Here is a 17,478-nt window from a genome sequence, read left to right on the forward strand (position 1 = left end):
ACCGACCGGCGACTGTTTTGTCGCCGTGTGCGCACTTGCATTGAAACCAATAGGGAAGGAGACAGTTGCGTCGCAGGCCTGTCGCCGAACCCTGCGACAAAAAAGTTGCGTCGCAACGTGTGCGCACCTTCATACTAGCCCATAGACCGAGTGACGGAGACAAAAAAGTTGCGTCGTCCGTCTGTGGGGGGCCTGAAAACACCGTGGTGATAGCACTGCTAACGCTAATGACATGCGAATATCGCGGCGTTTAGAGAGGCCATTACGATACTTGTCAGTTTTGACAGTTTTGGCGCTGTCACTCTGACAAATGTCAAGTTCATGCACAGGCTCGTAAACTCGTAATTTGTATTATTTATCAATTAGATAATAAATAACCGCGTTGTAATATAATACAATTTGTATTACTACTATTACTAGTAAACTACGCGATTAAATTGTGTAGTTTTGCCTATTTGTTTGAGGGCTTTACGCAGAATGGAGGGCACAGCGCGCGTGAAGCAGGAGGCCGAGTGGACTGAAGGTGAGCTCGCACGCACAGTACTCATGTTCACTTCTTTATCAAAGATTCTGTGAGTAAGGACCCCTTACGAGAGTTGCTCCACACTTCAACTTAATACATGGACCTTATGAATGGCTCAGAAAAGGGACGGAAGGTGCTCGTGGTGACCTCGACATGCACACGGTGTAATATTAGTATTTAAAATAAACAACAACCATGACAAGCTTGGTCTAAGAATGATTTATTCAACTGTTAAATCATAGACACGAAACCATAAAGTCAAAGACAAAACTAAACATACTCTACATCTCCCTTTTCAACATAAAGTACAAACTAAAAAGAACTGCAGACATAATCGTTAAGACGTCTAGGAGGTCTAACATCTCTGTTGTTAGATCTTCTGAGTGGTAGAGAAGCAGGTCTTCTATAGCACTCGTTGACGGCATCTCAGTCTCAGGAGCTAGAGCTGGAGGTAGGTCAGCGGCTGGCGGCTGCTGAACAGCAATCTGAGACCACGCCGACTGTGCATGCGGTTGATCAGGTTTTCTACCTTTATCCAATTTGATGAACCACGAGTTTCTAGTCTTTAAATTTCCATAATAATCTTTTATTATTATAGATCGTGGGTTGTTGGTGATTTTGTAGACTGTACCTGGTTTCCAAATAGTGCTATTCTCGTTTTCTTTATACACTATATTTTGCCCCTCTTTGAAAATGTCATTTCTATGTCTTGTGTGTTGATCATAGTACAATTTGTTTTGATTACTATTATTCAGTAAACTATCTTGAATGTCACTATGCAGTTTTGGTTTTAAGAGCACATTGTTTATAGGAAGTTTAGTTTTACAGAGTCTATTGAACAACAACTGAGAAGGTGAAGTTTTTAGACTAATGATTGGGGTATTTCTATATTCTAACAGAAATAACTCAATATCAGTTTTTGTTTCAGCTGCTTTCTTTAGAAACCCTTTGCAAGTCTGGACTGCCTTTTCTGCTGCTCCATTGCTTTGATGATAATGAGGACTAGAAAACACAATTTTGAAACCCCACTCTTTGCTGAAATTTCGGAATGTTAATGAATTGAAAGGCATATTATCAGAATATAATACTTCCGGTATACCATGTGTTGAAAATATGCATTTCAAGACGGAAATGGTTGCTTCAGCTGTTTTACTGTTGAGTTTGTGTAGCTCAATCCACTTTGAATAGTGGTCAAATAAAGTGAAATAATCATTGTTACTGTACTGTAATATGTCTACGGAAACATGCTGAAAAGGCAGTTCTGGTATTTCTCTCACTATCATTGGTTCTTTCATATTGTTGCTGGAATGCTTAAGGCACACACTACATTCAGAAATGAACTTGTCTATGTCAGAAAACATATTTTTCCAGTAAAATAATGTTTTCGCTCGAGCTTTGGTCTTGCTCATGCCGAAATGACACTCGTGCAGTTTTGTCAACATGAGATTTTGTAAAGACGTGGGAACGTAAAGCCTGTTGTCTATAAATATCAAATCATCTTCAAAACAAATTGTTTTTCGGATGTCGTAATAGTATTTCAGTTCAGTCGGTACCTTAGATACAGAAGCTGGCCATCCTTTCTTGAAGAAATCAATTAATTTGGATGCTACAGGATTAGGGATTGCAATCCGGTCTGATATCCAATCCGGCCGGATCCGGCCGGATTTTGGTCCCAATCCGGCGGATCCGGCCGGATCCGGCCGGATTGGCCTTGAGGATTAAAAGTACCCAAATAGTAACTTTTTTTGTATGTTTTCAGCATAATATGAGAAATATGATGGTATTTTGCTTCACGATTAATAAACCAAAAGTTGAAAGCTTATAAATCAACATTTTTACCAGGTAACAAGTAAATTTTACTAAAATAATCAGTCGCGAATAAAATCGTTCTTTTTAAACTTTCATAGGATAACAAAATTAATTTTACTGTATTGTTTTACAGTAATACCTATAGAGCTTTTAAGATACAATTAAGAACGGACATTATAACATTACCTACAGCATGCACTATGAGATAACTATTTAAAAAAAGATAATCATGTTTTGTCTTATTTTACAGTTAACTTTTCTCACACGCAAAGAAGAACTAAAAAAACTACAGTAGCTAAATTAAAGTCATCAAGAGTAATTGACCTTAGTATTATTTGCTATTGCTGAAACCACAATCTTACTGGATACCTTTTAAAAATGTTCATATTTAAGCTTTGAATTGTTTTTTTATGATTCTTGTAGCTATGTGCCCTCATACTTCTTATATCATGCTGAAAACGTTGTTGTTCTTGTAGTCCTACGTCAACACAGAGATGCCAAGGGCCTTCTCAAGCTCGCGCCATGCCTTCCTATCTTCAGCTACCTTCGTGGCCTCGCTCCAGCTCGACCCGGTCGCTCGTAGTTCATCCTCAACGGACCGCTTCCATGGTTTACAGGGCGCCCGGAGCCAAGGATCCTTCCAGCGGCAGGCGATTTCCAGCCGAAAGAAATGGTTGCGTTATTTCGTTAGAGGGAACTCTTGGAATTGTGTGCTACCAATGTACTTTTTGTGTCGCGGTTTCCTCACTAATGGGTGTTTGCTGGCATATACTCAATAGGTCTTGATTTCGGATGGTGTTTGGTCAGAAAACGCGAAGGATCGACCTCAGTGACATGTTAACGAAAAGTTTTGTCGTATGGCCCTTTGTCACTCTCCACTATTCCACATTTTGCATCCAAGCAAACAATTGCACAGATTTCACTACAGATTCAAAGACGGAAAGTTGACGCGTCACTTGAGCACATTATTTTACTTCCAAACGGCCTAGTATAGTAATGCAAAAAACATTCGTATTAAATTATGTTTTGATTGGAAATCAGACCGGATTGCAATCCCCTGTTGAGGTACGTTCAAATGTTAGCGTAAATGTTATTTTTTTGTTACTATTCTAACATATTAAATTACATTACCGGATCCGGTACCGGATCCGGCGAATTTCACCGGATCCGGTAGCATGAAAAAAGCACCGGATCCGGCCGGATTACCGGATCCGCCGGACCGGATTGCAATCCCTATACAGGATCTAATTGTATTTCTTGTTTGAATTGCGATAATATCTCATCTGAAACGTTGACACTGTGAATCACAACATTGAGATCACTGTCACAATCTTGACTAGCCGTGGAGCAGGCTCGACTTATGCATTTGGGTACCTGTAGCCTTACCATGACTTTTTTAAGTGAAAAAATACGTTACGTTTTCAGTGAGAGTTACGGAAAATGTATGGAAAAACTGAACAGCGCTCCAAGCGGAAACGCTCACGTACTAAAATTTTCATCGGTACCATAAGTTATTAACGTGTTTACTCCGAGTTTTTAATACGTTCCTAACTTTACAGCTAAGGCGCTCTCTTTCTGATTGTATGGAGTCAATAGAACCAGAACTATTTGACAGTCTCTAGTGAAAACTCAATACTTTACGTGAGTAATCATGACAGTCACTAACGTAAAAGTAAACCACCAATTCACTCTGATGTGTCATTACTGTCAAATTATATAACAATCCCACAACATTTTCACGATTATATTTGCAATTTTAAATGCAATTATGACTAATATGTATTAATGTATAATATTACGTGAAATTAAAGAACAGCTTAAATGTAGCAGTTAGTCAGTAGTTCGATAAAAAGATAAACCAGTGATGAACCAGTGCTTGATACTTTTACAAAGGTAATGAGTAAGGTTTATTATTCATCATTTTGTACTGTTTAGCTACAGTTGAGATGATTATATTGGTTGCTTTCAGAAAAAGAAGATATTATTGAAAACAATATTTCCATGCCAGCCGTCAGCAAACCCAACGTAGAAGATTGTTCAAATTGATAATGAATGAGGCAATTAAGAATCAACTGATGATTACCTACAGCAGCAGGCAGTACCAATTGATGGGCATGTTAGTTCCTCAATGCACAATACTTGTACCTATAGTCACCATAACACCATATCTCGTGGGTATATATTAGAAGTGAACCAAAGGAAAAACTTCAAAAAAATTATCCTATTACTGAAATAAAGTATCTCATTCTGTGACTTTGTTTATTTTGTAAAATTCTTGAGTAACAGGCTAAGTATTTAATAAATTGACGTGAAACGAAAACTAAAAACCTAAATAAAATTCAGCGTTTACGTACATATCAAACATCAATTACAACGACATCGACATACATAGGTAACGACAAAGTCTAAGGTATAGAACTTTTGAAGGCGATTAGGCCATTATGGGGTGTATATGAAGATTATAATTTGATACAAAAGTGAGTAGAAAAAGCATTTTGAAACAAGTAAAAATTGTATCTGATTTTTTGGCAGGGCACGTAGCCAAATGCACAAACGATTATGATAACATCGTTATCGTAGCTTAGCTATCTCTATCACTTTTCCGTATTGACATGACAGAGCTAGACTGAATTTCGATCGGCGTTTAGCGCATAGATTTAAAGTCCATGGTTTAGCGTCAACGATTGACATTTCAGCTAAGTCCTTGTGTCAAAATTGGCAAAGCTAATTTTTTTTTTAATTTATTGGGAGCATTGGCAACTTGGCCATCAGCGCAAACATACAATATTTAATACAACGTACAGCAGAAGAAACAATTACAGGAATAACAATTACTTTGTTACTCATAAAAGTAATATTGCACATATTGAAATGCTTATGACTAAGTACCTTTATACTATAATAATGAAAAGAAGTATTTTTGAACAATTACAAATTATTTACAAAGCGCCAATAGTGTGCATAATAAATTCATAAATTATAGGGTTTATAACAGCCTTCAAGTTCATTTCCCGGTTCTTTGCTTGGCTGAAAATCCCGGGAATTCCCGGTACTTTCGGTACCGGTATTTCCCGGGAGCAAACCCTAATAGGGATAGGGGTAGGGTTAGGGATAGGGATAGGGGTAATTGGTCGGCAATCGGTAATTGTAAGCGATAATGCGAGAACGTACTTTTTACTAGTTTTTACCCACCGACAATAGTGCCGAGATACGGAGCTATGTGAGTTCTGTTGTACAATATGTAGTTTCCTCAGTGTATATAGAATACATACCTACTCGTACCCACTACCTACGCTGTGGTCGCTGTGTAACATTTGTACAACCACTGCAAGCATTTCTTTTTTAAAAACAATAGTAATATGAGTAATCGAAAAAAACGCAGACAAACGTCTGCATAGAAACCTACGGATCCAAATGAAAATTTTATTATTTGTATATATGTTTGAATAAGAATTCTTTTTAGTACCCGAGCGAAACCGCGGGCAAAAGCTAATTCTATATAAGATGCTATGTACCCTTTTTCTGTAAAAAATATTTCTATTTCTTTACTACTCGAGAACATCACAAATAAACAAAGTCAATAAAATTAATGAAATACTTTATTTTAGTAACAGGATTATTTTTTGGAGTTGATGTTTTTTCCTTTATTGGAGCACTTCTATATATATACCTGTGATGATCATGGCCAATAATACCATTAAGTGCATCGCGGAACAAAAACACCTATAAATTGGTACTGCTCCCCTCTGCTGCCCTAAGGTTTTGAGTAGCGTAACTGCCAGAGTGCCACAGTATTAATATCAATTGAACCATCTTCCATGTTGACTGAATACCATACGGGTTTGTTCGGAAATATTGATTTCAATCATAGCTTCCGTCATCTTTCTGAAACCAAAAACTGCTTTGAGCATTATAATCATCTCAATTGTAAATAGTACAATATGATGGCCAAAAATAACTCATTACCTTATTTGATTTGTTCACTGGCTTATCTTTTTATTCAATTTTAGCTAATCTTGAATTTCACGTAATATTATAAATTAATGCAATATGTTAGTCATAATTTTATTTAAAACTGCAAATATAATCGTGAAAATTCCGTGTGATTTTTGTATAACTTGACAGAAATGTCACGTCAGAATGACTTGGCCTATGGTTTGAGGCCTACTACCGAATACCGAAGTTATCGAAATGTGGACATGCGTCTCTTTTACTCTTATCAGTATAAAGTGAAAGAGAAAGAATCCCTCAGTGCGTATGTTTCGAAATTTGCAGTAGACCCTATATTGACAGATTTCGATAGGTAAATTACATTTACTTATGATTTTAGTTCCATCGCGTAAACACCAGAGGCGTAGCATTCGCCTATAGTTCTTTCTTCGTTTATTGATAAACTTAGAAAGGGATAGAAGCAGCTTCTTTGGCGTGAAGTTAGGCACAATATATTGTAAACAAACGTAAACTCACTTACTTTCTGAGTAAAGTAATACGGCTCTCACTTGGGCAGCCCATGGTAACGGTACTGGAACATGCTTCATGGTTAGAGCGTGCGCAGACAGAGAGCGGTCTGCGTTCTGTCAGAGTTCCGCGTTCTGGTGACCGTTGACCGCTCAAGAGTTCCAACGCACACAGGCGGCGTTCAAATTCTCGCGTTCTAGTTTCGTTTTATGTAAATAATATAATTTAATTTAATTTATTATTATTATTGGTTGTTATACATTTTTATTTTTGATTATAAGAATTATTGAGTTATCGAATTATTTGATATATCAGTGCACAGTGAAATTGTTTTAAGTAAATGTATATCCTTGATTTAATTTAATTTAATATAAGTACCTAAGTTTTCATTGTAATTTTCTTTTCTTTCTTTCTTTTCTTTTGTGAATATGTGTATCTATGGACTAAAGTTGCCTGAAATAAATGATTTAATAATAATTATGTCTTTGTACATGCAACATGTCACTGAAAAGTTCGTTTTCCTATGAAGAACTATTGCTCAAAAATTCCACCTATTAAATTCTCCTTACAGATGAACAGCGATTCGATATTTTTATTCGCATGTCGATGAATAGTTTCATTAATTGAGAAAAAATAAAGGCTGGCTGTAATTTTAGGGCATTGTAATTATTTATTAAGGATAAAATAAACATAACAGCATTTCGTCGTGTACTATCCGTAGATTCGACCTCAGAAATCCTGCTTTTTCCTAACCAATTCATTATTTTTTCTGTGTTTCCAACCTCAGACATCCCCGCGTTCCGGCGTTCTCTGTCTCGGCGGGAAAAGAACGCTAGAACGCGGCGTTCCGCTTTGACCGTCGCGGGCAGACTGCCCGCTGTGTGCGTTGTTGCTACAGACTCGGTACATTCTAAAGAACGCAGAACTCTGAACGCGGAACGCAGAACTCCAGACCGCTCTCTGTCTGCGCACGCTCTTAGTTTTATTCTCTGTAAGCGAGTTGACGGAATGTCATGTAGGTCTTTTTTCATTATTGAAATCAGAGGTAAATGATCCGTCAGCATGATAACTTTTTGGCCATAAATAAATGAGTGAAACTTTTTACATGAATATAATACGGCAAGAAATTCTTTCTCTATCTGACCATAATTTATTTCGGTTTCTGTTAACGATTTTGAGGCATAATAAACAGGTTTGTTATCCTGCAAGAGAACACAGCCTATACCTGTCTTGCTCGAGTCAGTTTGAATCACGATCTCTTTACTGGGATCAAAAGTCTGCAGAACTGGATTACTTAGTCGATAAGATAGTCTTAATTCGCTCAAACGCATCAGTATGAATTTTTTGCCAGTCAAATGTCGTGTTTTTCTTTAGTAAATCTCTTAATGGGCTAGTAATTGAAGCCAAATTGGGAATATACGGTCGTAAATAGTTAATGAGACCTAAGAGTCTTTGTAAATCTGATTTGTCATTGGGCCTGTCAAATGAAAAAAATGAAAATGAAAATGAAATATTTATTTTTCAAGTAGGCATATTATAAAGTTAGTTATAGCCCTTATTGCGTCATCGTCAGGTCGAACTGTACCATTTTCAAATATTTGCCCTAAGTACTTAACTTGTCTAATCATGAATTGAAATTTCTTTTTAACCGACTTCAAAAAAGGAGGAGGAGGAGGATTTTTTTTTGTATGTATGTTATTCGATATCTCCGAGAATCATGGACCGATTTTCAAAATTTTTTTTTCATTCGATCAGGTATAACCCCGAGATGGTCCCATTGGCACCAAGTCGGGGTCTGATGATGGGATCTTGGAGAAATCGAGGGAACTCCTCAAATGTTATAGGCACATGTAATGTTTTTAGTGTATTTTTCAAAGGTACACCAGTATTTACGCCTGATGGTGATAACTTTATGTGGCTGAGCTGATGATGGAAGGTCAACTCCTCAATGGTTAGGAGTTAAAGGATAATTCTTTCACTACTGTACATATATTCGGACTGATACATAGAATATCAATAGGAACCACTAAAAATCAACAACACACGTATCTCGCGATAAAATTGGTGTGGATCCGGCATTTCCTGCGATGCAGAACGTTTCAGTGTATAATTTGCCGTTAACTTCAATGTTCATTGTTGCTAATCCTTTGACGTCTGTTTTGTATCCATGCCAGCTCTCTAGCGTTGAGATGGTTTTTCTGAGTGGACCTGGGTGTGAGAACTGACCTTTTCATGAATATGTACGGGTAATATGTTGACATCTGCTCCTGGGTCAAGTTTAAATTGCACTGGATTGTTTCCGGGCAGTATTACCTTTTGGAACCACGCCAATGAGTTGACAGACATGTCTGAAGTCACAGATTCTACATAGTAATCTGAATAGTCTTCCACAGTTACCTCGTTTGATGTAATTTTCTTACAGTTGACACATGTTTTATTGTACGCCGGGCATTGACCGTAGGTATGATGGTACCCACAGTTAGAACAGGTTTTCTGGGAGCTTCTAGGCTTCGTTACTGCATTGACGTCAGGTTTGTTGTCAGTTATATCTCTGACATGGGCATCCGTGATTTCCGATATTCTGAACAATGACACTACATCATCCAGGGTTGGGTCTCCTTTCTTTATCAGCTTTTTCTGACAATCCGTGTCACTCATACCTAATACGAGACGGTCCCTTAAAATTTCATCTTTCTTTTTGAAATCACAATCATTGCATAATTGTTTTACGTCAGTCAGATAGTTGTCAAAGGTTTCTCCTATTTTCTGATTTCTATTATAAAATAGGTATCTAGAATGAAGTATGTTTTTCTTGGGGTTGCAGTATTTTTCAAATACCTTTAATGTATCTTCGAGAGTTTTTACATCTTCCGACTTTACATCTAGAGTGTTGTAGACGGCAAGGGCCTCCTCACCAATGAGATTTAGCAGGAGCGAGACTTTTCTTGCCTCTATGACTTCGGATAGACCCGCGGCATTCAAGTATATATCGAATGATTGCCTGAATTTTTTAAAGTTCTCACTTAGGTTTCCCACCAGGGATAACTTGGAAGGTAAATGGTATCCTGTAGCCATACTTGACTGCGCCATGTAATATTAGTATTTAAAATAAACAACAACCATGACTAGCTTGGTCTAAGAATGATTTATTCAACTGTTAAATCATAGACACGAAACCTTAAAGTCAAAGACAAAACTAAACATACTCTACACACGGAGTATTGAGTATTTTATGCTCTAATATACTCATATACTCGTAGACAGTAAAAGAGTATTTCATTGCACCAAATTGGATCATTGTTGGATCCTTCGATCGATCATTCGTTGGATCCAAATTGCCCAAGATAGTGACATGTGGAAATTGATGGAGGACGCCTTCACCCAACAAGCCGGGTCTAATGCACCAGGATAATTAAACAAAAATGAGTGTAAAAAAAGTGTAATACCTACTTGCAATTAGAATACTACTGTCAATAATAGTTGCCTATGTCTTTCTTATCTTCTTCTCTGTCCTATCATCAATGGCTCAGCACAATAACACAAGAAAAAAATTAAATACTGTGTCCATGGTCTAATAAAGATGTATTTTATGACCTATATATCTCAGTCTTGTTGATTATATGATGTGCATTATGTTTCAGTGACGGTGAAGGTGGAAGCAGACACTGCAGAGGAAGAGGAGTGTGCGGACGACGTGGCCGGGTGCGGAGTGAGCGCGGCGGCCCTGCTGGCCGGGCTGTACGCGGGCCACGAGGTGAAGGACGAGCTGGTGCTGGGCCCGGAGCGCCCGCACCGCCCCGTACTCGCCCCGGTGCCGAGAGGTCACTACAATTTACTGCTCTACACATAAGATTGTGTCAAATATTTTCGCAGTCTTCTTTTTGTGCAATGTTATTGCGGTGACTGTACCTACAATACGAACCTTCTAGTTTTATGTATTATTATTCATAAGTAATTTCCCTGTAGACACCGCCGGCTGGCACGCCACTCCGCCACACGCAGCCTCGGACACTGAACAAGGAGTACACCACACTCCTGACTACGACAGAGAGCCGGTGTGCGACCTGTGCGGACACCGCTTCCACTCCAAGGCTGAGTTGCTGCGCCACGTGGCGGTGCACATCCATTTGCCGATGAGCGTGGAGTGGGCAGCGGGCAGGCCTAAGGTGGCAGTCCATGGTGAGTACTTCTTGTAAACACACCAATACCTACACAGTAGTAGAGATCTTGTATATGTGTTCGTTTTTATCAGACTATCTACTGTAAAATTTGTGTGTGTGTGGAGATTTGATCGAGACCTTTAAAATCATTCAAGGGTACTATGACTGTCCAGAACTAGTCGACCTGTTCACTCGAAATTCAAACACGCGCACAAGAGGACACAACATAAAACTTGTAACAACAAAGCACAAAACAAATATCGGTAAAAACTTCATTACAAACAGAATAGTGCAAGCTTGGAACAAATTACCCTCTGAAGTTGTGAACTCTACCAGTGTTAATCAATTTAAAAATAGACTAGACAAACTATCTAAGAAGTGAAATCGAGCAAAGTGAACTATGATTTAGACGTACCAGCATCAGCTGCCTGTCTAAAACTAAATAACAATAAAAGGATTGTAAAATCACACAATAGATCAATTTGTGCCGTTTATTTCATTGAAATGTCAAAACCGTTCAGGCTGTACTCAAAATGAAGTAAAATTTATTAACAACAAAGTGTGGAATAGTTTGCCCGAAACCGTAATCAGTGCACCGACAGTGAACTCACTTAAAAACAGACTCAATAAATATTTGTTGTCCAGACAAAACACAAGTGCGGGACATTGTCATTGATGTGCTCGTATCAGCTGTCTGTGCATTAACAAACAATAATAATTATGATGCAAAACATACATGGCACATGCTATTATTAGCACGCCTAACGAAGACATTTAACTGTCCGTCGGCGGAAATAATTCGTGTATAGGCGAATTTTGGCATAATTGTAGGGAATGGTGTTCTAATCCACATACTCAAAGTACTGATGGGTAGGGGAGGAGCTAACGGGTGGAGGGGGGTTTAAAGGTCCCTTTTTTTAGTTTTTCGCAAATAACTCTTAAACTGTGGCACATAGCAAAAAATGTTCTGAAACACAAGTAATCTTCATAAAATTCTCTACAAAAAAGTCTTATACACTTTTTATCTGGGACCAATCGTTCATGAGATATGGAAGGGAAAAGATGGACAATAAAGGAATAAACTCATTTGTTTATGAACAATACGTTTAATTCTTATAGAGACGCGGTAGCGTGTCAAGCCAGCTTCAAGTAACAAAAGTAGTAAGCAGCATCGTGTGTAATATTACACGATCCGTTTGGAGCCACATTTGACCCCCTTTTAACTCAAAAACTATTTCACATAAACGTGTTATAATGCAACGTAAAAAGAAACCAACGCGCGTAGTAAAAGTATGAGCTATAAGCGCTCCTCAATAAGCCCGGTACTAGCAGCCCGCCTTAGTGCGTTTTCACATTATCAGATCCGATATCGGATGTCGGAAGGATTTCAAAGGCGAATATCCAAGACGGCTTAGACGGCGCCTTAAATGTACGGGATATCGGTCCTACTTCCGATATCGGATCGGATAATGTGAAAACGCACTTATCCCGCGCGCGCGCGCAGCCCTTTATAAGCCACCGCGCGGTCGGCGCTCGCTCATCCCAGTCGTCCTCAAAACGTCGACGTAAGACCGCCCCACAAGGATGGGGCGCGACCAAATACAGTCCTCACAGCGCCCAGCGCGGAAGGGGCTACTCACACCCCAGCAGGGGTGTTGAACGACATTTACAGCAGCGCTCGCTCAGTTTGTCTCGCGCAGCGATCCGATCATATTGTAGCTGACTTGACGAGCAAAGCATCACGACCGCCCGGTATTGCTTTGATGGGATAAATTCATAAATAAAATTCCTAACTATCTTCCGTCTCTACTTCGATGGGAGCTCCGTTAGTGCATACTCCCGAGCATACACCACAGACACTGGAGCAGGCAATTCCTGCTTTTCGGCAGCCGCAGCGCACCCCACACCCAGTCTTGCATCGGCAAAATATAGTTTTGAGAATGGAGTCAGGTGCCACTGGGTCGTTGGTTGTCACTGGCTTTAATATGCCATCGCCTCTTCTAGTTCATCCCCATTCACCTACTGGTGGTAAATAAATTGTTCGTTAAATACAAAAATATTTGTACGCCTTTTTTTCGGATTCAATTAGTAAAATTTTCCTAAAATAGAGGTAAGTTTAGCACGTCTCATTCAATATTCAAGCAGGCGTACAAATATTTTGTATTTAACATACAATTTATTTACCACCTACTGAATGGGCATGAACTAGAAGAGGCAATGGCATATTAAAGCCAGTGACAACCAACGACCCAGTGGCACCGTCATACCGGGCGGTCGTGATGCTTTGCTCGTCAAGTCAGCTACAATGTGATCGGATCGCTGCGCGAGGCAAACTGACCGAGCGCTGCTGTAATGTCGTTCAACACCCCTGCTGGGGTGTGAGTAGCCCCTTCCGCGCTGGGCGCTGTGAGGGCTGTATCCGGTCGCGCCCCATCCTTGTGGGGCGGTCTTACGTCGACGTTTTAAGGACGACTGGGATGAGCGAGCGCCGGCCGCGCGGTGGCTTATAAAGAGCTGCGCGCGCGCGCGGGGTAAGTGTGTTTTCACATTATCCGATCCGATATCGGAAGTAGGACCGATATCCCGTACATTTAAGGCGCCGTCTAAGCCGTCTTGGATTTTTGCCTTTGAAATCCTTCCGACATCCGATATCGGATCGGATAATGTGAAAACGCACTAAGGCGGGCTGCTAGTACCGGGCTTATTGAGGAGCGCTTATAGCTCATACTTTTACTACGCGCGTTGGTTTCTTTTTACGTTGCATTATAACACGTTTATGTGAAATAGTTTTTGAGTTAGAAGGGGGTCAAATGTGGCTCCAAACGGTTCGTGTAATATTACACACGATGCTGCTTACTACTTTTGTTACTTGAAGCTGGCTTGACACGCTACCGCGTCTCTATAAGAATTAAACGTATTGTTCATAAACAAATGAGTTTATTCCTTTATTGTCCATCTTTTCCCTTCCATATCTCATGAACGATTGGTCCCAGATAAAAAGTGTATAAGACTTTTTTGTAGAGAATTTTATGAAGATTACTTGTGTTTCAGAACATTTTTTGCTATGTGCCACAGTTTAAGAGTTATTCGCGAAAAACTAAAAAAAGGGACCTTTACACCCCCCTCCACCCGTTAGCTCCTCCCCTACCCATCAGTACTTTGAGTATGTAGATTAAAACACCATTCCCTACAACTATGCCAAAATTCGCCTATACACGAATTATTTCCCGCGAGATAGGCTTCATTGAGTGTGCTATATTCGCAGATATTTATCACAGATAATTTAGGGCCGGTCGCCGCGAGCTACTCGGCACAGGTCGATTCACAAGAGCTGGCACGGAGAGATTTAACAAATGAACATTACGTGTGTACACCACATTAACCAATAAAATAGTGGCTCTCAAAATATATCGATACAGTATCGCTCGTTCAATGAGAGTTTCGTTCATTCCTTTCGTGCAAGCTCTCGTCTATCAACTTTCAAACAAATGAGATGGCCTGTATGTTGTATAATGGTTTGGTTTCTTTACACCTATGTAAATATCAGCTATTGTATTGTCCCAAAATACTTAAATGTCATTATAGGTGGTGTGGCGGCGGGCGGCGCGGGGCGGGGGCGCGCGCTCCGGGGGACACACGCGCGCGCTCACCCCGTCACACCACGCTCCACGCCTTCCACCCGAGCACACACACACTCCCGACCGACGACACGCGGCTATACAAAGTCTGGCGATAAACTCTTCGAGTGTAACGATTGTGGGTACAAGTGCACGCGGAAATCATCATTATTCACTCACCGGATGATTCACACTGGCGAGAAACCGTACAGGTGTAAGCATTGTAACTACAGGACCCGGCAGCGAGCATCCCTGCGAACTCACGAGATGAGACACACCCATGAAACCGCGTTTAAATGTAACCACTGCGAGTACACAAGCATAAGCAGGAGAAACTTAATAGATCACCTGAGGAAACACACCGGTGACAAACCTTACAGGTGTAAGCACTGTAACTATAGAACCCATCGTGCGGCTCGCTTAAGCGATCACGTGAAGACACACACTGAGGAAAAGCCGTTCGACTGTAGTGTCTGCGGCTACAAGTGCAAAACCAAAAGAATCCTGCAGCTTCATCAAACGACGCACTCCGACCTGAAGCCGTTCCAGTGTCGTTTTTGCGAATACAAGTGCCGGCGGAAGAGTTACCTGCGCTTTCACGAGAAGAAGCACACTAGGGAAAATACAGCTCAGTGTAGATATTGTGAATTCAAATGCGAGAATGTTGTAGAGTTACGTAATCATATGATGACCCATGTCACCCATGACAAGGAAAGGCCTTTGAAGTGTTGCATGTTTACTAATAAGCAAGTTATAATAATAAACTTACCCGTTTTTAGGGTTCCGTAGTCAACTAGGAACCCTTATAGTTTCGCCATGTCTGTCTGTCCGTCCGTCCGTCCGTCCGTCCGTCCGTCCGCGGATAATCTCAGTAACCGTAAGCACTAGAAAGCTGAAATTTGGTACCAATATGTATATCAATCACGCCAACAAAGTGCAAAAATTCTTCGGCAGCCTTTCGTGGGAGCTTCCGTTACATGGCAACCAGGTGCTGGAACAATATTCCACCACCTCTCAGAAACCTGCAAAGTTTATCAAGTTTCAAAATTAAGCTCAAATTACTCACACTTCAACACCAGCGGCAACAGGAAGCTTTGAAATATGACACCAGTTTCTGTTAATTACCCTGATTAACATATGATAGACATGTTGCATGTTTACTTATAAGCAAGTTATAATAATAAACTTACCCGTTTTTACTGTCCTCTCTTCATAACTATTGTTTGTTGTTTATTTTATTGTGTTCACATTAAGCTTTATTGTATTTCTCCTCCATTAAATTAACATGTTGTGTCATGTCATCTACCTGTGCGCGGTTACTTTTCTTTCATGTAGCTGTTTTTCTTTAATATTTCCATGTGTAAGAATGCAAATCCAGGCCCATTTCATGGTTAACTGTAGAAACTCACATTAACGGCAAAATAACATAATTCTCTGGCTTCTTCTTTTAGAAATATTTGTACACAGGACTAATTATGTAGCACTTTAATACTTAATGTAAGTTTTAATATTAAAATGTAGGTATATGAGTGAAATGGTTCAATTTTGTTATTTTGAACTCATTGGCACGCTGTGCGACCTGACCGGCCATTTTTATTTATTTATTGTGTCAATATGTGTAAACCTACCCGCAGTCCAGATGGCGCTGATTACCGCCTCGCAATAGTGGGTGCGTTCAGATATGCCGGAAGGGCAGGCCGCATAGCTGCGTTCGTGGCCCACAAACTGGTCTCGCCGGAAGATCAGCGCTGACCCCTAGGGGTCAGCATTTACGCTGAGGCGGGACCATTTCGTGGTAAACACGACATATTTTAGTTTCTTATATTTTTTTTTGTAATTATGAATTACTTATGTAAATAATTTATGTGTTTACCATGAATAAACCATTGAATCTGAATCTGAATCTGAAAATAAAAAATGAAAAAAAATGTTTTATTAGGGTACCCCCCCTACATGTAAAGTGGGGGCTGATATTTTTTTTCATTCCAACCCCAACGTGTGATATATTGTTGGATCTAGGAAAATTGTTTTGAACTTGATAGGTTCAGCAGTTTTTGAGAAAAATACGGAAAACTACGGAACCCTACACTGAGCGTGGCCCGACACGCTCTTGGCCGGTTTTACTGTCCTCTCTTCATAACTATTGTTTGTTGTTTATTTTATTGTGTTCACATTAAGCTATATTGTATTTCTCCTCCATTAAATTAACATGTTGTGTCATGTCATCTGTGCGTGGTTACTTTTCTTTCATGTAGCTGTTTTTCTTTATATTTCCATGTGTAAGAATGCAAATCCAGGCCCATTTCATGGTTAATTGTAGGAACTCACATTAACGGCAAAATAACATAATTCTCTGGCTTCTTCTTTTAGAAATATTTGTACACAGGACTAATTATGTAGCACTGTACCTACTCGTAATACTTAATGTAAGTTTAAATGTTAAACTGTAGGTATATGAGTGAAATGGTTCAATTTTGTTATTTCTAACTCGTTGGCACGCTGTGCGACCTGACTGGCCATTTTATTAATTATTTATTTATTGTGTCAATATGTAAACCTACCCGCAGTCCAGATGGCGCTGATCACCGCCTCGCAATAGTGGGTGCGTTCAGATATGTCGGAAGGGCAGGCCGCATAGCTGCGTTCGTGGCCCACAAACTGGTCTCGCCGGAAGATCAGCGCTGACCCCTAGGGGTCAGCATTTACGCTGAGGCGGGACCATTTCGTGGTAAACATGACATATTTTAGTTTCTTATCTTATTTTTTTTTTGTTATTATGAATTACTTATGTAAATAATTTACGTGTTTACCATGAATAAACTATTGAATCTGAATCTGAAGTGTAGTTATTGCGAGTACCGGTGCAGGTGGAAATCAAAAGTACGCACACTGGGGAAAAGCCTTTTCAGTG

The 17,478-nt window shown here is 39.8% G+C and overlaps 1 protein-coding gene across 1 annotated transcript; it reads left to right on the forward strand.

The window, feature by feature from the left end:
* The first annotated feature begins 332 nt into the window (after positions 1 to 332).
* Positions 333 to 15,420, forward strand: LOC125239271 (zinc finger protein 665-like). Its single transcript, XM_048146807.1, has 4 exons — positions 333 to 523; positions 10,432 to 10,611; positions 10,757 to 10,969; positions 14,536 to 15,420. The coding sequence occupies exons 1-4, from the start codon at positions 478 to 480 to the stop codon at positions 15,354 to 15,356; spliced, it is 1,260 nt and encodes a 419-aa protein (XP_048002764.1). The 5' UTR covers positions 333 to 477; the 3' UTR covers positions 15,357 to 15,420.
* Positions 15,421 to 17,478: the final 2,058 nt, after the last annotated feature.

The sequence above is a fragment of the Leguminivora glycinivorella genome, chromosome 25 (assembly GCF_023078275.1).
Source record: "Leguminivora glycinivorella isolate SPB_JAAS2020 chromosome 25, LegGlyc_1.1, whole genome shotgun sequence".
Taxonomy (NCBI): domain Eukaryota; kingdom Metazoa; phylum Arthropoda; class Insecta; order Lepidoptera; family Tortricidae; genus Leguminivora; species Leguminivora glycinivorella.